Source organism: Rhea americana, unplaced genomic scaffold, assembly GCF_003343005.1.
Source record: "Rhea americana isolate MKP2758 unplaced genomic scaffold, rheAme1 scaffold_5, whole genome shotgun sequence".
NCBI lineage: Eukaryota > Metazoa > Chordata > Aves > Rheiformes > Rheidae > Rhea > Rhea americana.
This window is the reverse complement of record NW_028186645.1, coordinates 1,371,396-1,396,400: the sequence shown is the minus strand read 5'-3', so window position 1 is coordinate 1,396,400 and position 25,005 is coordinate 1,371,396. Positions and strand designations below refer to the sequence as shown.

The following is a 25,005-nucleotide window of genomic DNA, read 5'->3' as shown; positions in this document are numbered from 1 at the left end:
GTCTCGTGTTACTTGTATAATGTAGCTTTCTCAAATTATTCTCATTATAGACCAGGGACCATTAAATCCCTGAACAGCACAGTATTGAAGAGGTACAGGCTACAGATAATAAGTTAAGATTTCCGAACTTCAAAAATGCAGAAGTCTTCAGAAGTGTAACATCTCAGTCCTTTGTACATTTTCAGCGCAAAACATGCATGACGAATCTGTAGTCTATCATTCAAGACTAAATAATTCTCTGGACTAGGGAGATTCTCTTAAGAGTATTTTCAGAAGTAAATTTTTGRTTAAATGTTTGCTTTAGCTTAAAGACCTAATATTTTCTCTTAATCTCACTTATTGCTACAGCCCATGGAAAGCAAGTCTCCTGGCAAAACTGACACTGAGTAGCATTAAGTATCTATAGGAAGGCGTTGTCATGGCTACAGTTGAAATAATCTGAGATAAATTAATAATAATAAAGAAARTTTCTTTCTCTTTCTGCTCTCAGATGTTTTTCCAGAATGGAAGAAAATTCCGACCTCAGTCTGATCAAATATTGAAGTTTTTAGATTTTGATGTTTCAAATGTCTGCTAAGGATGGGCAGTTACCTTAGTTCTGTATTTGTGCATAATTCTAAGGTCAAAAACAGATGAACTTCTGTCCAAGACTCATGCTTTTGATATATTACTGATTCAAAACTTAGAGGTTTCGTAACTATTATTTCACAAGCTGTGAACCATAAGGATGGCCTTTAATCATGCTTCTACGACAGATGTGAACTCTTCCTGCATTTTTTTCATTGGCTAATTTAAATCTACAGCTTTCCAAAATTTAGTCTAATCCAAAACATACAATATGACTGAAGTTAGCTGGGTTTTTTTGTTTTTTGTTTTTTGTTTTTTCTTCTTCTTCCCTTCCTAGTGTCCAGGAACTTAAAACTGTGTTTATAATGTTCCACTCAACCATCTTCCTACTGCAATTTGTGTTTCAGGGGGGATGTACAATTGCTAGTTCTGTTCCTCCAGCTCCCTCAGCATGCGGTTTACAGATAATTTTGCTAAAATAACATGCTGTAAGAGTTAAGTAAATTGGAATGGAAGTTCCCAAAACAGTTGTACAATCTTTGTTTATTTCTGGAGTACAGTTAATCACAAAAACTGAATGGTATTACACAGTCAAATTTACTTCCAGTGGAGCATAAGTTTCTGTTGGAGAACAGGTCTTTAAAGTCATTGGTGCCCAAGGTATACCAATTTTGTTCAGCTGCATCACTGCCTTTAGACAAGTTTTGAGTGAGATTCTGCTTGTTCATAATACCCATTATTCCTGGTTGCTTTGTCCAAGGAGTACTTTAAATGCTACTCTGTTGGAATCTGAATGTTTGTAAAAAGGCCTGCTCAGAATTAGTAAGCTGATTCAGAAAACTGCTTTAATGAAATATAACAGAAGGACATAAGATGACATAGCAGTGATAACTGCTAGCTATCAGTTGGCCTAAGTGGTATTACTGGAGTCTTGATTAGCTGTGATGTACTTTGRCTTGCAGCACCTGAGCAAGTTCATGTAGTTTTAACCCATTTCAGTGAGCTACTGTCATCCTAACTCATCTGTGATGATTAGGTTCCCCAAAGTGGACAAGCTGGAATAGCGCTGAATATTTTTCAGAAGCAGACTTTAAAAGAATAGGGACAGGAATCATGAATACAACTTGCTACAAGCTCAAGTAGAGGCAAGGATGCCTTATCCTGTGCATCCAGCCTCCATGTTCTTTACCACTTAATCCCAAGATCAATCTTTTCTTTCTAAGGGTGCACCACAGTTTTTCTARGAGGGGGACAGTTACCACCACCTTATTCAATAGTGTTGCGTACTGGAATTTGACAGTCACGGGCTCAAATTTCATGTAGAAACTTTACTGGGAATCAGTCTCCTACAGATCCACTATAGGAAGTGGTCTTAGTGATGAGAGCTAATAAAGTGCTAAGTAAGCTTTTCTTCCTCATCAAAATACAATAGCAACTATGAATTGTGCAGAAACAGAGAAAGAAAATGACTTCTAGATCTTAYGATCATTGGCCCTACTCTATCTTTTGGTGAAGAGGGAGCATGACCAAAAGTATGCTCATGCTTGTGGATTTGACCGTATCTCCATGGGACAGCTATATCATTATCATAGCTGAAAACACCAAYTGCATGTAAATAAAAAGCAGGACATCTCTGTCAGTAAAAACCTAGTTTCTGATAATTCTGGGTTGAAATAACTTGCTTACTCTCCACTTAAGTTCAGACAGATTGTCACTGCCATCTGGCTCCCAGAGAACAGCTAGAACAAGCRCAGTGAAGTCTGTACCTAGATTTCATCTATCTGAATTTCATGTCTTACTAGATCTATTATCACGCAGTTTCAGAAGATGGGGAACCTTAGTCACATTAGAAGTTTGTGAGACAACACAAACAATAGTCAGTTATATACAAAACTCTCACCAGACAAAAGAGCAAAGTGGRTGTAACTGCAGCCTGAAGACAACCATCTCTTCATTCTGTGCTGTTTGCAAGGATAGTAAAGATTCAGAGGGAGAAAACCCTGGGAATACTAGCAGTTTTCTGCTAGATGAGAGTCCCTCATTCTCTAATTTCTCAGTGTGATTCAAGCTGAGTCCTATTTACTTTTAAAGAGATCTTTCTTAGGAGTTGAGTTCTCCTAAGAAAGTTTTGTCCAGAAGACAAAGTCTTGTAGGTGAGAGGAGAGAAACATGGCACCTTATTCAGCTTTGCATTTTCTTTGAGGTACAGAGGGATATATATATATATTTCTGTAGAATGGTCTTCCAGATAGAAACACTACCTCTGTTTTGAGGGTATCTCATGATACCATTTATTCTGCAGTGCTGCAGGATAAAGGAGTCTTGCATGATTTAAGAGCTAATGCATGGCCTCTAGAGTYTGATCTTTCAGCTTCGAGTTAGAGATTTACATGTGTCTGTGGATGCTCTTTGGTAGGCATGTGCCTTTTCCTATGATGTCCCAGTAGAGCTGGCATTCTATTTGAATTCTCCTTGAAGAGGTATTGCTAATAAACTTTTTAGCTTATAATGGATCTCTGAGCTCTGGAGAATACCTTTTTAATCTGCTGACTGGAGAAGTTGGAGTATGTAATCCTATTTTGGAATTTTCAACCAGGGTGCTGTACACTTGATTAAACTGATCTATAATACATGCTGCGAAACATAAGTGTAATTTCAATACTGTTGCATATATATGCTGATTACGTGTAGTTAAATTTGCCTTGGAAATGGCTTATCTGTCATGATTTGCTGTGTAACTATTTTTTTTTCCTCCACTGACAGTTCTGGTTCTCGTCTATAAAGATCCATGCATACCAACAGTTTGTTATTCTTTAAACTTTTAAGCACAAGATTTAATACATCACAGCTGTTTTAGGTGATGCTTGTCTTCCTCATACAAATTATATTTCTTATATTACTGACCTGATCTTTCTCAAAGTACAAATACAAATAAAATTAGAATGGGTCCCAGTATAGTCTCATGTCTGTAATACAGTGGAGAATCTGCAGCTTTCTAATTACAAGCCCTGATCTTCGTTAATAAGGAGTTAATGTTGAACCTGGTGCATGATCTTGCATATTAAAGTATGGGTTTTAATCCTGAGATGATGAAAGATAGGATGTTTGTGTTGAGAAGTGATATGTAGATAAGCGTGAGTTATACAACTGAGAGAACATTTTAGATTGCATACCTATTCCTTTTGGTCCTTCTGACACTTCAGTGCCTTACTGCACAAATCTTCAGTTGTTTGTTGTTTCCTATATTTTGTTAGCACTGCTATTTTGTGAGAGCTGTATTTGGATTGTGTTCAGTAAATAAAATTGATTCATTGACAATGCCTAGAGCTCCTTATATAGATGGCAGAATATTTTGATGTTCAAGTCGATGTCAGAAGTATTACAGAATAATTTTTTTTTAATAATTATTTTTTTAGTCATTAAGCTACAAAGTAATCAGAATATCAACATCCTGAGTCTATGTTCCTAGAAATTTTTCCTAGAGCCTAGTCAATCATTTTTAAGGTGTGTTTTTTTTGTTTTTGGAAAAAAAAAACTCCCAACAACTTTTAAGACTAATCTCTTTTGCTTTTTATAAAAGGATACATTACGTTACAAGGGTCAGATGCCTGCAAACACTTTTAATCTGCAAATATCAAAACTGGTTATACTTCATATTTAGGAAGTTGTTGCTAGAGAAGTAGAAGGTATCTTGCCTCTATGTGATGGAATGCCTCTCCTGGCAGGATAAACCTGAGAATGGGTTGGTCTTGAGGTCTCGCTGCAGCCCTGGCTACTGAATGATTGTCACTGGTTTGTTATTGTGTATGATGCAATTGCAAATGCTAGGTAGGTGTAGTGTTTAGCAAAACTGAAAACACATGTTATGTAAAAAGATAAACTTACTGAAGATATCAAAGATGTCTTTGATAAATACAAAACTGTTATTTTAAAATAAGGTTTCGTGATAGCATTAGTTGTTGCTTTGTATAAATTCATTTGCAGATAGAAATGTTACATGCACACATTGTGATAAACTGTCTTCATTCTGTTTGCTCTCTTTGCAGGCTGCGGACTTGAGTAAACCAATAGACAAAAGGATATACAAAGGAACACAACCTACATGTCATGACTTCAATCACTTAACAGCCACAGCAGAAAGTGTGTCTCTTCTAGTGGGCTTCTCTGCAGGCCAGGTCCAACTTATAGACCCTATTAAAAAAGAAACTAGCAAATTATTTAATGAGGAAGTAAGTAGAAGTCGTAATACTGTTGCATGCAAATRTATTTGATATTAAAGATCTTAGATTCTCAAAGTTCTGTAGATGGCTTCCTTTCCTTATACAGCTCATTATTCAGTCATTACCTTTGCTTTTCAGCTGTTTCATTGATCTTAGGATACCTATACAAAAATGCTATTCATGTAGGAAGCTTCTGGTGATTTAARGAGGGATTAGGTAATGCTGTAATAGAGCTACTAACAGTTAAYTGGTCGAAAAAGGGTCTACAAATCTGAATATTGCTATATACCCTTTGCAGTCAGTTGTTCCAAATGTTCCYGGTTCCAAACCACAAACAAACGTTTTAGCATATATTAAGCTGTATTCTTATGGAAAGGATTTTAAAACAAATTGTCCATATTTGGACATGAGGACCCATGAGGATTCACATGGGTTTACTTGGGGAAGACTGTTTATTTAGGATATGAAGCTAGATGCTGCACAGGAAAAGCTGAGGCTTATGAGGTCTTGGCYGTGTAACTTTAATGAAAGAAACTCTCCACCTGATTTTTGCTGCTGTGCAATGGTAAAAAATTGAAGGGAATACTGGGTGGGGAGGACACGACTTGTGCCAAGTTACAAGACAGCTGGCTGTGATTATCTGATAGTATTGGTATTTTTAGCAGTAAGAATAAGTGTCTGGATGTTAATGATGGAAGAGATCTGGTAACTGATACAACTTTCATAGTATTTTCTGCTGAAGATAAGCTGTGGGAATTTGTTTTTGTTTTATTTTTTAATGCAGCTGCAGATAAATCCCGAGAAATAATCACAAGGAGATTTGCAGATCATRTTTTAGAAATTTCAAATCTGGATAAAATCTTTGCAGATGAAATTGAGTCTTGCTCAGCTTTCAGCCTGAGCAGGCACATCTTTCCCACCTCAGGGAAGATGTGTTGACATCCTGTCTTWGTGCAAGGAAGATTCAAGTATTGTTCTCAATGGGAATGTCTTATAATTAGACCTGCCTAATTCCTCCTCAGCTTTCTAAAAGTAGCTACAGCTAGATCGGAAGAGGGGAGCTTTTATTTTCTAGTATTTCCCACCTGTTCTTTCTCTCTACTGTTTGAATGGGAAACTGCTGGAGTTTCTCTTAATTTTGCACTAAATACTCTTTTTGGCAGAAACCATCGTGTAAGTAGTTGAAATTTTCATTATAGCATTGTTCTCAACCCTCCCTACTCCCCCCCCCCCAAACAAACAAACAAAAAACTCTAAACCCCAAAACTTTGGCACTGGTGCAGCTTCACCATTGGGAGTGCTAGTCTGGATGTGAACAAGTCATTTGTGTAAGTACAGCTCTGATTTAATCTTGTTTTGATAGTRGCATAAATATTTTAAGTAACTAGAGTTTAATATCACCAAGCAGTGCATACTCTTGTAGCTGAACTATAGTTACCTCAAGGAAAAACTGCTAAAATACTTACGTAAAGGTACAACGTGTTTACATGCCCTTATTTTGTTTACTGTCTAACTTCTACAATGTAAAGCTGTACTGGGGGTTGGGAGGAGTATGATTAGATCTAGCAGCAGGCAACAGTGCTGGAAATACTGAAGCAACTTTGCATACTGTCTCTGCACTGTAACTACAGATACTTCACTGTGGTAGGGATATGTCTTTGGACTCCTTACTGGAAATTAAATAAGATGCTCTGTTTTTAACACAGCTAACAGAAGGATTTGCTCAGTGCTGCCAAAACTACCAGCAGGGTAGATCAAAATTAAATGACAGATTCTTATTTCCTACACTACTGTTAACTGCAACTATAACAAATTTAAAAACTTTTATATGTATATTTTTAATCTGCCAGTTACAGTATAGAAACTTGCCCTGGACATTCTGGATTTAATAGACACACACCTAAAAGCTCTTTTAAGGAAACATTAGTGAGCATTATTTTGTTTTGTTTTTCTGTTTGTTTTGTTTGTTTGAGTCATTCTACTGGTTTTGAAATATGTTTAGAATTTAGGTAGTGTTTGAGAATAAGCATACCTTCATAGGCAAAGGTAAGGTAGTCTAAAAGCAAGCTTTTGCCTCTTCTGACAGATTTTTGCGCTAGAGCTGGAATAATAGAGGTAAAAGAATTTGCCACCTGTCCTGTTAGTAATGACATGATTTAGGAAACCCAAAGCTGTTTTGACTACCTGTTGTCATGAAGCAATCAGGATAGCCGTTAATCACTGTGATTAGTGAAATAACCTGTTATGACACAGAAGGTTATGTCTAAGTTGCCTGAATTAAACCTATTGTATTTTGACTTGGTACTCTTATTTATTTTAACCCTATTGATGCAGAAGACAATAGGGACTTGAAAGGCTGAGGTGAGTGATGCTATGCAGCTCCTGGCAGCCTGTAAAAGTCAAGCAGTGTTCCTTCTAGTTGTGTCAGAAATTTGTGTCAGTTGCTTTCTAATACCCATCAACAGTTAAGTATACCTTAGACTCAATTGTTTGATGGTAGTAGTYGGTTATCCTCAAGTTAGCCAACTGAACTGTTGTCTCCTTCATCTTGGCTTATTTTTTGTCTGTGTTCTTCTTTATTTAAACCATAGCTTTAAGCTGCAGTTAAGGTATGGCTGCAATCTTTTTCTGGATAAACTTTTTCTACTTGTATTGCCAAAGCTGTTGGACAGACCTTAATGTATATTCCATAATTGTTTGTTTTTTTTTTCACTTTTGTCCTATGCCTATAATTTTGTCCCTTCAAGCTTGTTTAAACACGGTTACTGAGATAAGCTTACCTTGTCTTTCCGACTCAAGTTCCTGCACTTACTGTTCTTTCACCAAGCTGAACACAAGCTTCTTATCCCAGCCGCTAAATATCCAGCGATTAGCTTGATACTGCATTTAGGATTCATCATTGTAATGCCTCTGCCAGTGACACTGACTTCAAGTCATGTTTTGCTGTGCTGCAGATGAGTGCAGAGTCCCAGTTAAAACTTCAGAAATTTGTGATTTCATAATTTTAATATTCCTTCTGAATTTAAAGTGTTCTTAGTTGAGAAGGGGAGGAAATGTGGGGTCTTGCTTCAGATCACTTTAAAGTATTATGATCTTCTAATTCTGCCTTTTGTCTGTTGGAGCTAACTAGTTCCATTGCATATTACAATCTTTTGTTCATAGCTTCTTTGAGGTAAAGTGATCAGGACTGGCGGATTTTTGTACAATACCTAATATCATATAGTCTATGATTTTGGGGGCTTAAAATGCCATTTCTAGTAGAAAGTTAGTTACAGCCTCTGCTTCCAAGAGGAATTATGTCAAGTTGAGCTATTCTAGTAGAGTAGTCCATGAAATCTTGCTCTGTGCCATATCAGTGGTTGTTTCGTAACCAGAAGACTATTGTTTCTAGTAGGCAAGCTGGTCTGATGCTCCCTGTTCTTATTCTGTTGATGAGCACAAGGTAACTTTCCAGCTGATATTTCTGGTATCATCATTACTCAAACATAAATGATGTAATATTAATGAACACATGTGACATTACTTAAAATGTGATAGTAGATGTGGCACAAAGCTGCTATTTTGAAGCCATTTTGTTTGAGGAAAATTCTAAGTTATTTTTTCTTAGTTTTTGTACAAAATGACTGACTTAACCAATGAGAAATCACAGAAGGGAGGTTTCCTGCTTTATACTGAGGCTGACAGCAACAGAACTGTACAGAAGTATAATCTAAAATGACCAAGTACTGTTTTTCAGTGACAGGCACAGGTGTGGAATGAATAACAGTCAATGTATTTATCCATTAGTTAATTTTTCTGAGAAACAGTAGAGCAAATTTTGGGTTATTTTAATGCTTTTGTGACTTACTCTGGTATTTCTTCATGCTCTTTGTTTTTGCAGTCTTACCGTTCATAAAGCTGAGCTCTTCTTTCAGACTGTAATCAATCTATGATCTCTTGTATATTAAAAATTACTTCTTCAGAAATCGCAAACGAGCAATGGCATGGCTGCCTTACTAGATTTAGAAGTCTATCAGAATTCTTGTAACAAACTCAAGGAGTCAAAATTTTATCTCTACCTCTCACTTCTTCCAGCATTGAACACTGTATGAACAGGGATATTTAATGTGTTCGTTCGTTCTTTTGTAATGATGAAATCTATTAAAATGTTTTCATTTAAAAGAAATGTCATTTAAATCAGGTGGTGAGTGAAAGTATTGACAGGTTCTTGGCTAAAATATGKAATGGAAATGTGAGGTGGGGAGTCCAGGGAGCAAAGGATGTGGTACCATCTGTATTAAGTTAAATGCATGCATTTAACTATTAACTTTTTATGTTAATAGGGTTACTGTATAGCACTTGCTTCCTGAATCAGTTTGAAAATTGTACTGGTATATAGCCTATAGGTATAGGCTTTTTTTCCCTCCTCTCCAGAGGATTAACATTATATATGTGACTTCAGATAAAAATAGAGTGTAAATTTACTGTTGTTGACTTAAAACCTGTTTGCTGTGTAGTACAGATGAGTAACAGCCTTTATTTTCTGCAGTTTGTTTTGTGTTTTCTTGATTTTTCTCAAATGTTTRTTTCCTTTTCATGCTGCTCATCAACCTACAGAGCAAAAAATAAACCCAAGAATATTGTGTTGAGATTAGTAACAACTGGCTTGATTGAAGTGTGTTCTTTGTGGAATATCACTGGACCATAATAATAATGTTTTATAGAGCTTTCTTTCTCTAAAAGTAATTTCCTCTTAATTGTCTGAAAAGATTTTTTTTGTGTGTGAATACAGTAACAATATTGCTCCTTTGTAGACAGTTCAGCTTACTTTAAGCTTGATTCCCTTTCCTTCCCAAAAAGCTCAGATTGACAGTTCATTGTTAAAACTTTAATTATCAGACTTTCTGATATGTATCTTTTTTGTTTTTCACAGAGACTAATAGACAAGTCCAGAGTAACCTGTGTAAAATGGGTACCRGGTTCGGAAAGCCTTTTCCTAGTAGCTCATTCCAGTGGCAATATGTACTTATATAACGTGGAGCACACTTGTGGTACCACAGCCCCGCACTACCAGCTACTTAAACAAGGAGAAGGTTTTGCAGTTCACACTTGCAAGAGTAAATCCACAAGAAACCCTCTGCTTAAATGGACAGTAGGTGAGGGTGCCCTGAATGAATTTGCCTTTTCCCCAGATGGGAAATACTTGGCGTGTGTGAGCCAGGATGGTTTTCTTCGTGTGTTTAACTTTGATTCAGTGGAATTGCACGGTACAATGAAAAGCTACTTTGGAGGACTGCTGTGTGTGTGTTGGAGTCCCGATGGAAAATATATAGTAACAGGTGGAGAGGATGACTTAGTAACAGTTTGGTCTTTTGTGGACTGTCGAGTAATAGCTAGAGGCCACGGACATAAATCGTGGGTCAGTGTTGTTGCATTTGATCCATATACCACTAGTGTAGAAGAGAGTGACCCAATGGAATTTAGTGGAAGTGATGAGGATTTCCAAGACCTTCATTTTGGCAGAGATCGAGCAAATAGTACACAATCTAGGCTATCCAAAAGGAACTCTACAGACAGTCGTCCAGTAAGTGTTACGTATAGATTTGGTTCAGTAGGCCAGGACACACAGCTCTGTTTATGGGATCTCACAGAAGATATTCTCTTCCCCCACCAACCTCTCTCAAGAGCAAGGACACATACAAATGTCATGAATGCCACAAGTCCACCCGCTGGAAGTGGTGGAGCTAACCCAGGAAGTAATGGAAACAGTATCACAACACCTGGAAACTCTGTACCCCCTCCTCTTCCACGGTCAAACAGCCTTCCACATTCTGCAGTCTCAAATGCTGGCAGTAAAAGCAGTGTCATGGATGGTGCCATTGCTTCAGGTGTTAGTAAATTTGCAACCTTATCGCTACATGATCGGAAGGAAAGACACCATGAAAAAGATCACAAGAGAAATCATAGCATGGGACATATATCTAGCAAGAGCAGTGACAAACTGAACCTAGTTACTAAAACCAAAACGGACCCAGCTAAAACTTTGGGAACACCTCTCTGTCCCCGAATGGAAGATGTTCCCTTGTTAGAGCCTCTTATCTGTAAAAAGATAGCACATGAAAGACTGACTGTGTTAATTTTTCTTGAAGACTGTATAGTCACTGCTTGTCAGGAAGGATTTATTTGCACATGGGCAAGGCCTGGTAAAGTGGTAAGTTTTAATCCTTAATGCTGCATCAAAGAACTAGAACTCTGAATAGGTAGTTTTCTTGAAATATAAATGAATGTTGAATATAAAATTTCTTTATGCTTAATGTAAAAAAAAAAAAAATCCTCAGAGCCATACTTTTGGATACTGCATGCCATATTTCTGAATGATTTGAAGTGTCTTGGATACAATTCTTAAGTATAGCTGCCTTCCAGCAAGAGAAATAAATACTGTGCATCTAAACTATTGATTAGTGTTCTTATACTTAAGCATAACCAAATATGGTGAAAGCTATTTATGTAAAAATTGAAGTAAAACATGTCAATCACTAAAATGATTATAATTCTTCAAGTTTTCTGTAAAATATTGCATTCCTTGTGAAAGTAGCTTATGAAAAGCTGCTGCTTTTAAGTCTAACAAGAAATGTGAGCTTCTGAAAAATTAAAACCAAAGTGTTTTATTCCTCCATACTTTTCTGTGGTGGTCTGCCATTAACGTCAAACCACTTGTTATTAAACTGTCTGCCATTTTATGAGCAGATTTCTAGTCCTTAACTGACTGTAGTTCATGCTCTTTAAATTTTGAATCAATCCATGAGACAATACAGTACTATCAAGGAACTCTAGCCAGGTCTTGATTTATGTATACTTGGTTAAGCTAGGGAAAGTCATCCAAGCTTTCTCTAAATAGTTTCAGTTTTACTTTATTGTCACTTTTGTTAGTTAAATTTGATTATTGACAAACTCTTTCTGACAGCAGCTGTTCTATCAGTAGAACTTTCATTAAAATGTACTTCTAGTTTTAACTTTTACTGTTGGTGCACTTAAACACAGATAAAATGTTGATGTGGTTTTTTTTGTAGTCCACCATATAGCAAGCTAAATTTTGAATTAATCAAAGTGGTGTTTGTTTTGTAAAAAGTAGTTTGTGCCACAAATGGCTTTGTCTGCTAGTAACGTTTTAAAGGAATACAGCTATGAAAACACTACCAGAGTTGTTCTACTGAAAAGGATTGTTATTTTTGTGAAACTTTCTGAAGTTCTGAGGCCTCTAGGTTATCATCTGAAGAAAAAAAATACTCTAATAGTTGAATTTTCTCACATTGGAGTGTCTAATCGAAAATCTGATGTTCCTTAGGCTTAAACTATTTGATTTGCAAATCTCCCTTTTGAAGTGGAGAGAACACTAAAATACCACATCTTCATTGGAGTAAAATCTTAAGTAAAACTCAAGAATTCTTCTTAAAACAGTTTGTATAATGCAAGTTTCTTGGAGATGTTCTTGAATCTGTCACAAAATATGTATGCCTAAAGARCCATGTCCACTCTGCATCTTGAAGCATATTTGAAGATTGAATCTAAACTGAAATTTGTAAATCCTTTTCTGAAGAGAAGGGAGGAAGTTGTTCCTTTAAAAATTAAGATTTTTGTGTGCGTGTGTGTGTGCAAGAACTTCAGATTCATTGTTTAAAAAAGAGAAACAAAACATCCCCAAAGTAGATGGTCTGTTTCAAATGAAAATACTAAAGCAGTTGTCACTTCTGTGACTCAGTGCAGTTCATGCTTAAGAATTAACTTTATATACACGGAGCAGTGCTTCAGAGTTCTGTTGTGACCTGTTCTGTTTTTGTTCCAAAACTGTGAACTACTAAACACTACACTGTTAAACTTATTTTCAGTGGCTGAGGTGGATTATGTTAGACTGGCTATAACTTAAACATGGGKTTTTTTTGTGTGTTGACTTTGAGTTGGAACTAGACATTTCAAATATTTCAGAGATAAAGTATGCAGTACCAAAAATTAGGATTTATGTATTGGCCAATATGGAAAACTTTAATTACAGGTAAGTAATTTTCATGCTGAAGTTAYCACTTCCAAAATTAATATATTGCACACTGTTGTAAATGCCATATTGTTTAGGATGTATTTACTTAGAAATTTTCAAAATGATTTGTTTTCCTGATTTCACTTGCATTTATAATGAGCTCASTCTGCTGGTAAAAACAACTATGGTGGCATGTTTACAGGGGATAGGAAAATATTTGTGCCAGAAGGACGTTATGAGCATCCTTTTTGTTTATAGGAGAGCACTTAATAATTTTATTTAATGAAAATTGTCAAAGTATAAAACACTTATGGTAATATCTCTCTTAATGGGTTATATACCACTCATTTCTGTCTTGCCAATTGTTCTATCCTAGACTATCCCATTGCCCTGGGGTTTAAAGCTGCTATTTCTAGTCTTCCTCCCATAGTATGGGTCCCCAAGTGATCTTAAACCTCTTTTTTTTTTTTTCATATGCCAACTTTAGAGTGAAAGCCTCTGAATCTTGCTGCTTATTCCATCATTGCCTCAAAAGGCCTTCACTAAATTCATATCACTGCCAGCCTAAAGAGAGAATTGGATGGAAAATTGAAGCAGACTTGCAGTATGTAGTGTAACTTCCACTGAGCCAGTGCTGCCTTCCCCTCTCATTCTTTAATAGCCCTCAAAAGACATACTGGGTATTGGACAATGTACGACATGCTCTCTTAATGGGTCTGGTTGGTCTGGTACTGCCCTTAGTTTGAAAAGGTAAATAAAAAAAACCCCAGAAATATCTCTTTAGTCCTGATCCTTATAGTAGCTGATAGGCTACACARTGCATAGCATGTTGACAGTTGGTTATAAGCTTTCCAGATTACTAATTCAGTGTATCCATAATCATACCTTGAGCTTCCTCACTGGATACAGCATTCTTTGGCGTGTGACACAAGTGCGCTCTCAGAACTGTTGTGCTAACTCCCGGTCAGGATGAGAGCAAGTGAATGGCAAAACTCAGCACGAAACAAGTTGAGTGAGGCTCGGCGTTCACGAGTTTTAATTTCTTGTTCTCACTTTTTGTTAGATTCTTTTTGAGAAAGAAGGTTGAGGGTGGGGAGAAAAATAGGTTGCCTTAAACAAGAGCATGAACTTTCTTCTCCCCAGCAATGTGGAGACGATTAGCTGTCTGCTGCACCCCTACCCCTTCCTTTTCCAACCCTGATGGACAAGCTAAATGGGATTGTAGAACTGTCRTCTTAATTTTGAAATGTAGAAAAAAATCATAAAGAAACCAAGGTAAAATGGCATGCGTCATCTTTATAGCTACTTCAAACCAAATTATAGGGCATACAAGATGCAATTAAAAATCCCCGCAGAGAATCCATGGTACTCAGTTTGCAGAGYAATTTATCTGTCCATCCTTTTTGTTTTGCTTTTAAACTAAAAATTGAGATATTCAGATAGTTTGCAACTGGTTTGGAATTCTAAGTTCAAAGAAAACTTGTCTAGGTGACTTAACGTTTGACTCTGAAATTAACTYTTCACCATCTTGTACAGCAACTCAATTTATCTAAAGCAAAGTTGCTGATTAGTTTCCTTTATAAGAAAGCTCAAGGTAAGATTGGACAGAACTACAGAGATGAAATGGCAGTGTATAACCTAGCAAGATAAGTATGTTACCATTTTATAAAACAAATGCACGTGGAATTTATTTATTTGACTTACTGTACAGGAAAATTTAGACTTAAATTATAACATCCTTGAATTTTCTAGTTAACTACAGTTGTAGTACAGTATCATGTTTTAGTATGACTTCTGTTTTAGTAAAAGTACTTAAACATTCATGTACTATATTTGAGTGAGATGAGCAGCTATACATACTAATTCTTCCTCAATGGAAAGGAGCATTTCATCATTACAATTGAAGTTCAATTGCTGGTATTTAAGTACTATCAAATAGATTTCTTTCAACGTGATACGGTATCTGTATAAACTTCAGGGATGATTATAGAAAAACTGAAACACAGCTATATGACTTCAGGTTACCATGCTGAAATTTGAAGCTTTCTGTAATGTGCATAATAGCAAAGTTGCACATAGCATACCCGCATTATCAGGGTGAATTTAAGCCTAGTACACTGGTGTGATATTTATAGCAAGGTATGAGTGTTTGCGCGTGTGCGTGTGTGAGAAGGTGCRTCTAGTGGCTCCAGTAAAGCCAAGAGAGATCATAACCCTGCAAAGGCTTTATGATGAGGATGTCTGGATTAGGAAATAACATGACTTTTACTAAACATTTTCTAGAATCCCATGTTCTGAATTATCACCTCTTAAAATTTGATTGTGTACTTGGAATGACTGTATATGTCTGCCCCTTTAACAGTATAAAGCTACTAAATTAATATTTAAAATGCTGGCCTGCTTATGTTGCAATAATAAAATTTGTGTCAGTTAATTTACTGTCAATTTACATGTAAAAATTAAACTATTTTTTTCTGCATTTTATGAATTCTGTATACTGGAATTTGTTAAAGATTGACATGTTAGGTGATACTGTACAAAATTGTATTGACTACCTTTAGTGAAGATCAAAAGTAAAATTCATATGTATTTCCTTTTTACACTTCCATCTAATTTCTTGACAACTTGAATAAATTTCATAGAGCCTTTCTAACATGAACTATTGTTAATTTAACTGTTGCAATAATTAAGCTTTAAGAAGTATTGTTGGTATATTTATAATTTTAAGAAAATCATGTTTGTTTCATACTGCTTATTTTTAGCTGTTCTATTGTCACTGTTACAGCTGAAGAACTTTACTAAATACTTGACATTAAAAAATAACTTGCTGGGGTTGTCCTCTGTATACTGATGTTAAATAAAAATGTGTGACTGAACTGTAAATGTAGATAATTTTCAATAGTCCTTTTCACATTTGAGTTTTAATTTATGTTGCAGTTCTTAGGTGGTCTTATGCTATCATACTGTGCTGAACAAATGGCTGCAGTGAAAGCTGCTAGCTTGCCGTATTCTAAAGGAAAGTTGACCACGTCCTGTAACCTGTTCTGAGTGAATCTTTCACTTCATTGCAAGAAGATGCAGACACTTTGTTTAAATCTTGCTGATGAGGTCGTGTCTTCTGATATTTTTTTTCTAGGACTGGAGTAATATAACGTAGAATGTTATCATTTATCAAATCTGTTTAAACTCAGATTCAGTTACAGACATGGATGCATTCGCCCTACCCATCTTCCAAATAGGAGTTTGGGGCAGAGCATTTTCTGTTCCTTCTTGGACTCTACAGGAGCTCTTTCCCCCATGGACTCTGGTGCAGGGTATGTTCTCTATTCCAGCTTTACATCCTGACGTTTGCCTAATGAATGCTGAATTTACAGCCCTGGGCATATGGCTTACTCAGATGATTCAGGTGTTTTCAGTCTAGAAGAACACTGGCGAGTCTAGAACTAAACTAGTCTAAACTAGTAATTAAAACTTACAGAATGTCTTGGAACCAGTTTAGGCAAAGATGAGAGATTTGCTCTTCGATCTGAATAGGGATTKCTTTCTCAAGGTTCTCCTCGCAACAAGAGTTGTGTGTTAACCAGTGAAGCAGCCAAACAAGTGATATTTATTGTTTCAAAGGCGTTTTTGAGAAATTTCAGTGGAGAAAATTAGCTATATTGGACCCTGTCTAACAGAGGGACTCTACTTCTCTCTTGGGGGAAGCTCCTCTGTAGAGCTAAGGAAAGCTTTTTYTTGCATGAACTTGAGAATATTCTGATACTTCAGAAGGTAGTTGGCTGCTATGATGATCTGCKTATATATTTATTTTATGTGTATGTATATATATAATATATATAAAATTTTTTTTAAGAACAGATGTCAGTAGAGGAACAAAGTAAAATCTGTCCTGAAAGTTTGCGTGAACAGCTGATTACATCAAATGATGCAAGAACTGGTTGTTCAGACCTGTTTTTCTAGAATCAGTGGGAGCATGAAACTAAGTTAACTTCCACATCTTTTGCCAAAGTATCTTCTACAATTGCAGAACATGTCTTGGAACTTTAAACTGTCTTCTACTTGCCTTTATTTAATAATGTTGCACAAAGTTCTCAAGGAAGTAACTTGAATGATCACATTCTTCTCTGCTTTTAAAGTTGATTTCTAAGTAGTTTGTAAGTTATCCTACTAACTTGGTTTGGCTTGTTTCGTGCTAAGGCCGWGTCTGTTTTACACTAACCAGAATGGCATTGCCTTAAGTCATCTGTTCTCCCCCATCCATTTTTTTTTTCCTGGCTTACACAAAATTCATTTTCTAATCTAAAAATTTTAAGTCTTGCAGGCTTTTGTAATTAGAGGAAGCTAGAGAAACAAAAGCGTGCAAATCCTTACTAGCTAAACTAAGCTTAAGGTCGTATTACACAAGTCAAATCAGGTTTTCACTGGCAAAAGCTTTTTTGTGCCTTTTGCAGCACAAAATAGTTGCATTTTAAACTATAGTTTTTATTGTCTCTTGGATGTATGTATCTTTTATTTGCCAATCAAACATTAGTCTTGAACTAATCTTACTTGGTAGCAATAGACAGAGAAGATTTTTAGCTAGTCTGGTAGCATCCTTGATTTTTCTTTTTGTTGACCAAAACAAAATGGTGATACACTCTTACTGGAAGAAAAAACCCTATTTATGTACACAGAAGTGAAGCTGCAAGTGAAGCCTACTAGATGCTGATACATTTTTCTWTGAGATCTGGTATGTCATTACTGTGTAGGCCTTTATACTTTTCTGTGACACTACTAGAATAAAGCAAAAAAGCAAATGTAACACAAATAATATATTTAAACCTCTATGTAGTGAACAAATAGGTTAGGTAAAGATCAGATTTGCTTTCTCCCCTTCAATCCTTTACAAAATATTTTCTCTGTAATATGTGAATGTTCAGAAGGGATTTACTGAACATTCTAAATTAATCYATTTTCATGTCTTCGTTAGGGATTGTGAAATACTGTACTTAGTAAGTATGTGCAGTTCAAAGACTTACCCTGATAAAAGTCAACTCACCGGATAAACTAGTGGGCATTTTGTTCAAACAAATCTTAAACCAATTTAGCTGATTTGAATACAGAATTTTAAACAAATGTGAAAAATCTCATTCTCTATTGATGTATTGCTATTGCTCGAACAGTGTGTTGACCTTGGGCTTTTTTGTTGAGCAAAGGACTCTGTCCAGATGGCTCTTTCAAATGATTCCAGGAATATCACAATTTTAAAGAAAAAGTTATGTATGGAATACTCCTTATATAAAATTTTCAAATTATTTCTTATATTGGCAATAGCAGAATCGGTTTAACAACTAAATCTGTGCAGTTTTTGTAGGAGTCTGTTTCTTGCTGGTTTAATTGCATCAGTAAAGAGTACTATGAGACATTTTGAACTGTGTTCAAACTTTTTTWAAAAAAATACTGACTGTATTAGACCGGATCAACTGCTTATGCCACTTTTCCTCTATACAGTCAAGCACTAGTAGCACTGTTGCTGCTAGTTTGCTTCATGTTTTTGTACTTCTCAATTTCAAAACACCAGGTAGGAAGGACCTACAGAGATCTGACATCCGGACAAGTTACTGTTGAGTCAGCTGATCAGATGTGCTCAATGAGCACACTCTTGTCCAGGGCAGATCTGCGCTAAGTTGAATTTCTTCGCTTCTGCTGTGGGCTGTGTGTGTGTGCCAGGAGAGCTGCGAATTAGCAAACAGGCATTAACTTTACAGTAACCTGCTCATGTGCCCAAACTTGCAGTTTATTATYTAGAAAACTGAAACTTGATTTACAGCTGCATCTTTGGCTCCAATTAGTCCTGTTCTAAATTACATAAAAGTATTAACTCTGTAGTTACCAGTGTCTGATGTTCTGATCTTTCATAGGCTTAATTTCCATTGAGAAACCTTGTGTTCCATATCATTGCCTTAAGAATATACTTATGTATGGGTAGAGCATGTGTGGATTTTTCTTTTTTTTTTTTTTTTTTTTTTAAGGCACCTTCAGTCCCATGAATTGTGAGAAAGGCTGGTCTCAGTGCTGCTGCAGACCTTCCTGAACAGACCACAGCTAGGACTGCCTTGAAATGTGGGTGGAAGTGTTCTTATTGAATGCATTTACTAGATTTGCACGGGTAGGAATGAAAAGCCATATCAGTATGTCTTAATGTTTTTTCTGAATATGCAAAGTCCTGTGTGTTTTGAGAATTCATACAGGTCAACATGGTATAGCCCCAACTAGTACTGAAACAATTGTTTTAATCGTCTCACATTGCTAACTGGTGTAAGAAGATGCTGCAGTCCTCTATGAAAACCCCATTTGAACAGTAGGAATTCTGTTAAACGGCAGGTGATGTAAAACTGAYGTAGAGGACTTTGAGCATGTGGTAAAAGATATTTTATCAAATTCCTGATTCAGGTTTCTTAACCGTTCCATTTCCAGACCCACATTTCCAGCATGCCAGACCCACATGCTGACCAAATACTACTACTAACAGCAGACCACGTTTATTTTCAAAACCTAAGTTTTGAACAGTCACTTACTTTGCCCCTGTTGCATGTTCAGTATGGTCTGTTCATGTTTTTCCTTTTACTGATGTGCAGTACGCACTGCACAACGTGGCAGATCTGGAATTGTATTCCAGTTTCTTTGTTTTCTGTTGCTGGTCTTAAACTGAGCAACTTTACTGCTGTACTAACATGTTGGTGCAGCTTTAGCCCTTGGTTGGCTGGACTGGGTGGGTTAACTGGGGGCCTAATTTCTTTACACTTTTTTTCCAGATAGGAGCTTTCTCTCCAGATTTTGGAATGCTGCCCATAGTATTATTTCCAGAGAATATTATTAAAAATGGTTTAGTCCAGCATCCTTCACGTTACAAATCAGACTTGCATGGTAACTTCTTTATCCAAACGGTAGGTTTTTTTGGAGCTGTAGCGTACCTTTCTAATTAYAGCTTTCTAAAGCTTACTATGTTATGCTTAATACAGCTTTCTAAAGCTGTCTTAATTTGATATAATGACAAAATTCTATACAATCTTTTTTTGTTATTCAGGATCTACCTAGAATACTTATCCACTTCCATGAAACGTGTATGTCTAAAAACTAAATTTGTATTTTTGCCTTTACTCTAAAGGCATCTAAGATCTAAAATTCTTTCTGAAATCAAGTTCTTAGAAGAACTCACAAAATTGCAGCTCTCTATCAGAGAAGTGAAGTTCTGGAATGGCCGTGTAATTATTATAGCTAGGTCAAGCAGCCAAACAAGTTTTAAGGTGGTGCTGTGGAAGTTTGGAATGTCAGTCTGTAGTAGCACAAGGATGTTGATCCAGATATTCTTTCCACTTTGGTGTTCCTCTGTCTTGCCTCTTCACAGCTGCAGAATTAAGTCAGGASGTGGACTGAACTATGAGGGTTTCCTAGTATTTCCTTATCCAAAGCTCCTTGCACTGCATTTTGGCTTTTTTTCTTAAAGGAGAAATCCCTCACAACCTGGGAGATGAAACTGTAACTGAGTGAATTTTAGTTTCTAGTCTTGGAACTTGAATTCCAAAACATCTAGTAGTTTACAGGACTTAAACTGCCACACTAAATGTCAATATGTGCTCCTTGTTTCTGAAGAAATTGTTCAGCAATAAAATGAAGTCATTCATTTTACCACAATTAGTTGCATTACAGTGTAAATTTGGTGTTAGAATAGTGCTTATTTCTCCTCATCTATAAAGCACGCTTATGAGCCTTTGGAAAAATAATCCATATTGTAGCACTCCTAATACTTCGGTGCTTATAAAGCCCATATTTGCTTACGAACAGTTYGTATTACTGATTTATTAAAGACTGAAAATGGTATCTTTAGGACCTCTTTTTCTGGTACACTTGAAAGTTGCTTAGTGTATTTAATCTTTTTGCAAGAAAAACTTTTTAGTTAGTGCTGGATTTAATAGACTTCTGAAGAATGGTTCTGTAAATTGCAGAGTTCTGTCTTGCTTTCACTTTCAAAAAAAAAAAACAAAAAAAAACAAAATCTTTGTAATAATTTTCCGAAGTGCTTCAGTAACTTCATTGCTCTAAAACTCTGCTTTTGYCATCTATTCCTTAACTTAAAATGACACTCTTTATTCTCTTACTGTTAGATACACAATACCTATGCACAACCTGAATGTCAACAAGTTTAAAGACCAACCCACTTCCATCTACCTCAGAGGTGTTTAAATCACATATCCACTGTATAAAAAATAAAAGAATAAGGGTCTAGTTCCTGCAGGTGCTATCTGTGGAAGGCCATCTGAAGTTAACACGTACATACACGTGTGTGCATATACACACACGTGAATATTTTCACACCTTCTGCCAAAGATGATATTAATGCATCTATTAATGCATCTTTTTAAAAGGAAGGACTAAGTTTTACTAGAAAATTTATGACCTGAATCCAACCAATCCAGACCACCTTCCACCTCTTCTGACTATGGTCAGGGTTTTCTTTCTTCAGTAGTGACTTCTCAGATTCTTGGATCCAAGCGAGAAAGAGCTCCTGTAGATTCTGAAGATGTGATCTAGTTCTACATTCTGTATATTAATGGCTGCCTGAACTTGTCTAGTTTGATGGATCTGAGTCACAGGCTCTTAATTTTGAGGTAAGAAACTAAGCTGGTAGCGATTTGAGGAATTGCTAAAAGTGCATTTATCATTCCTACATAGCAAGGAGCAGCACGGTGTTCTATTAATTGGTGTGCTTCCAGCTTAGCTGCCCCTGTGTTCCTCAGTCTGCTGGCGCTTTTTATAATTAATGACATTGCTAGATGAAACTGCATTTTGATATTAAGCTTTTCCTACTTAAGTCTGGTATACAGTTACTTTGATATCAGTGATTGAAAAGAGGCTGCTATAAATCAAAAATGGATAATATCTTCTCTACTGCATAGTTGCCTTAATAAGAAACAGTAGCCTCCTATCTGCCTAGGAATACTGCACAATAGCAACAGTATGTGTGAAATAAATCTTATTTAAATGACACTAGTTAAATGAGGTGGTAAAAGTTTTCCTGAATGCAAACTTAAATTGTAACGGGAAATCTTACTGAACTCTTGCTCARTGTTTCATTTCATTCTCCTTTTCAACTATCAAAAGAAGTATTTGAATAGATGAAATATTTTTCTATTCTATATTTCTATTCAAAGCTTGTAATATAAGAGATTGAGAACTACTCTGTTTTAACAAGTAACCTAAATTGTTGATGTTAGGGTAGGCCTGTTTGTTGCTACTCTGATGAAATGATGATCACTTTTGGTGTATAATTTATAAAGTTTCACAGTTCACAATGACTGAAAGTGCAAGGTAGATTAAAATCAAATCCTTGGATCAGATTCATCGTGTGTCATAAATGCACGTGCTCTCTAACTTTATTAAAAGCTCTTTTGTRTGCCATGTGACTGAAACAATAGTGGGTCAGATGCCTTTGTAGGAAAGAAGGTGCTGATGTTTTGGAGAACAAGTGATGGTAAAATAAAAAATAAATTGTACTGATTTTAGCTTCAGACTAATAACTTTGTAAAGTCAATATCAGGTTCTCTTGCTGGATTAATGTAAACTACTTTGTTTGCAGGGTTTATTGTCATCCCAAAACCAGGCCAATTCTCCAAGTGGAACTGTAGTATAGCCATCACACTACTGCTAGCAAATCTCTGAATACAGGACAAGAAGTAATGACAGTGGAACCAGGAGCTGTTCTTCAGTCAAAGAGCATCACAAATTATAATGTGGCAGAGTGTAAACATGAAATTATGTGAATCATAGTAATTTGCAGAGGAGTAATGTAATGAGTTCTTATTACAGCTAATACTGCTAGGCTGCTCACCCAAGGAAGAATTTTCATTAAAAAAAAAAAAGAGAAAAGCTTCCTTTGGTACTGCAGAAAAATAGTAACTTTTTGGTTTTCTTTATACTTTTCAAGTCCAGTGTAATTTAATCTATATATATAAATATATAAATAAAAGATATATATATATATAGTGTAAAATAAAGTATGTTTCTTAAATTCAAGTAAGCTCAATGGTTAAATTAGTACTTCACCATTGTTTATTTTGCACTGATTTTTTTCTTTTTAACCAGAGATGGCTAGAAGACAGCCTGGAATGCACTCATGGAAAATGAAAGTCATTATTTTCTGGCTACAAAATGTTATTCAGGAAGATGGATGCTGCAATCATAGATTTTTTTAAAAACAGAATTGTTTTGCACTTATATAGTTTAATGCTAATAGAGAATTACTTTAAAATTGGTGTCCAGGCACCAAAAAAGCTATGTTGTGGAGAAAAGAACCTTTGTATCTATTAAACATTTATTTTAATATTGTTGTTTCCAACTACAATCAACTCTGTATTATATGTATAAATAATGTAATTCAGTGATGGGGGAGGGGAGTAATGAATCATTACACTAGAAATTCTCATCCATCATTTAAGAAAGTGGTATTTCTAATTCAGAAAATACATATTAAACTACCTTGAATATGCATTTTGTTTACTTTCTGTTCAAATTTGATCATTTTTGATGTAATCAATCCTTTGTTGAATTAAATGTTTGGTACAGAAATATAATCTAAACTTTGTAGAACGAATTCTTTTTCAAACTTCTTCCCTAAACTGTAGCTTAAATTTGGTTAGGAAAATGAAACAATATTGTTCTGTTTTCATTCTTAATGGTTTATCTCTATATACATCATCCAGAGGAAGTTGTACAGACAATTTTATGGGGTTAGGATTTTGCAGTTGCATAATACTGTTTACTGCGCATACATATGCATAATACTGTGTTTGGAAGTGAAAGATATTACAGTAGATATACACACCTTCTGACTTGACTGTATAAAATTAGCACATTGGAGTGGATTCTACTGAGACAAGTTGATATCAGGTATCTTGTTTATAATTCAGCACTTAAAAATYGGTAAGTATTACAGAGATGGACGTATCTATGTATTTGTATAGTTTAATACTATATGTCTGAACATATATTATTTTTCATCAGCTAGCACCGGAACATCTAAATTGTTTTCAGTATTTCCTCCAAAGATGAGAAAACAAAAYAGATGTTGGTCTATGTCAGAACCCAGAGTGACAGCAGATAGAGGTGTATCGAGCATATCTTTCCCTTTACTCGATGCAGGAACACTCACAGTTAGGCTTTGGCATTAGGGAGGCAGCCTGGAAGTCACGCTACGAGCTCAAGACTGTGGAACTTCCTGGGAGTATGCAAATAGTGAATCTCAGGGGTGTATGTTTTTATAACTTCCTTTCCTGATCTCAGACAACTTAAAGTTGGGTTGAAGGTTTTCTTCTCTTTTTTTTAATTGCAAGCTCTAGAAATTTTAAAGGCATGGGATATTAATAGTTTTCATACAAAAAAATGAAAATTTGTAGAGAAACAATTGCAGCTAGCTGGTTGCAACTAAATTGTAAATTGTGCTTATTTTTTAAATGCAGCTAGCATATAGAAAACTGCCGGATACATTAATAAGCTGGCATTTTGGTTGTCTACTTCATTAAAGATGAAGCTGTACTTTACATGTCTCTTTACTTATATTCTTCTAAACTAGGGGGAATGGGAAAAATACTGAAATTAAACAATGTTATTGTTCAGAAGTTATGTTTTATTGACAGATCAAGTTTCACTGTTAAAATACATGTAAACCTCATCACTGAAAACTAGTGTAGTTACCTCCCTGTAGAGTGTCCCATAGATGAGTGATCCATGTGATTTGAGTCAAAATCAGTTTAGAAAGGGTGTAAGGATAAGCTTTGAAAGACTTCTTTCCTAAAGCTGGAAAAATGCAAAAACAGTACTGAAAGGACAGTAGTATCTGACAGTGGAGTAGTAATAGCAGCTGCTGGCATACAGCAGCAGTGAACGCTTTCATTGGCATATCAGTTTGCAGAGTACATATCTCTGCTGTAAGATCACAGTTGAATAGTGTACAAGGAGTGTGTTTTGTTTTAACTTCTTGGAAATATATTTCTTCTGTACCAGTTGGCAATTGTTTAGAAGCCTGAACTGTTCATCCCAACCTCTTTTCTATAGGGGGGAAAAAACTGCTTTTAGGAAGAAGAGGAATACTAGTAACTTTTATCTGGAAAGAAGTTAGCATTCTACTATAGCTGCAGCTTTTATATATTTCATTTATTAAATATATTTAAT

General features: G+C 35.8%; 1 protein-coding gene across 3 annotated transcripts in view; it reads left to right on the top strand.

The window, feature by feature from the left end:
- WDR20 (WD repeat domain 20) overlaps positions 1–23,347 on the top strand; it is a 48,366-nt gene extending 25,019 nt beyond the window's left edge. Inside the window, exons 2-4 of one of the 3 annotated variants that reach the window (XM_085317432.1) lie at positions 4,614–4,796; positions 9,700–10,977; positions 22,921–23,347. In XM_085317432.1, the coding sequence (XP_085173558.1) occupies positions 4,614–4,796; positions 9,700–10,977; positions 22,921–22,962 (1,503 nt within the window). In that variant the 3' untranslated portion in view covers positions 22,963–23,347. Of the gene's footprint in view, positions 1–4,613; positions 4,797–9,699; positions 15,675–22,414 lie in introns of those variants that run through there. The other 2 variants (XM_085317431.1, XM_085317433.1) reach the window with 2 other exon arrangements.
- Positions 23,348–25,005: the final 1,658 nt, after the last annotated feature.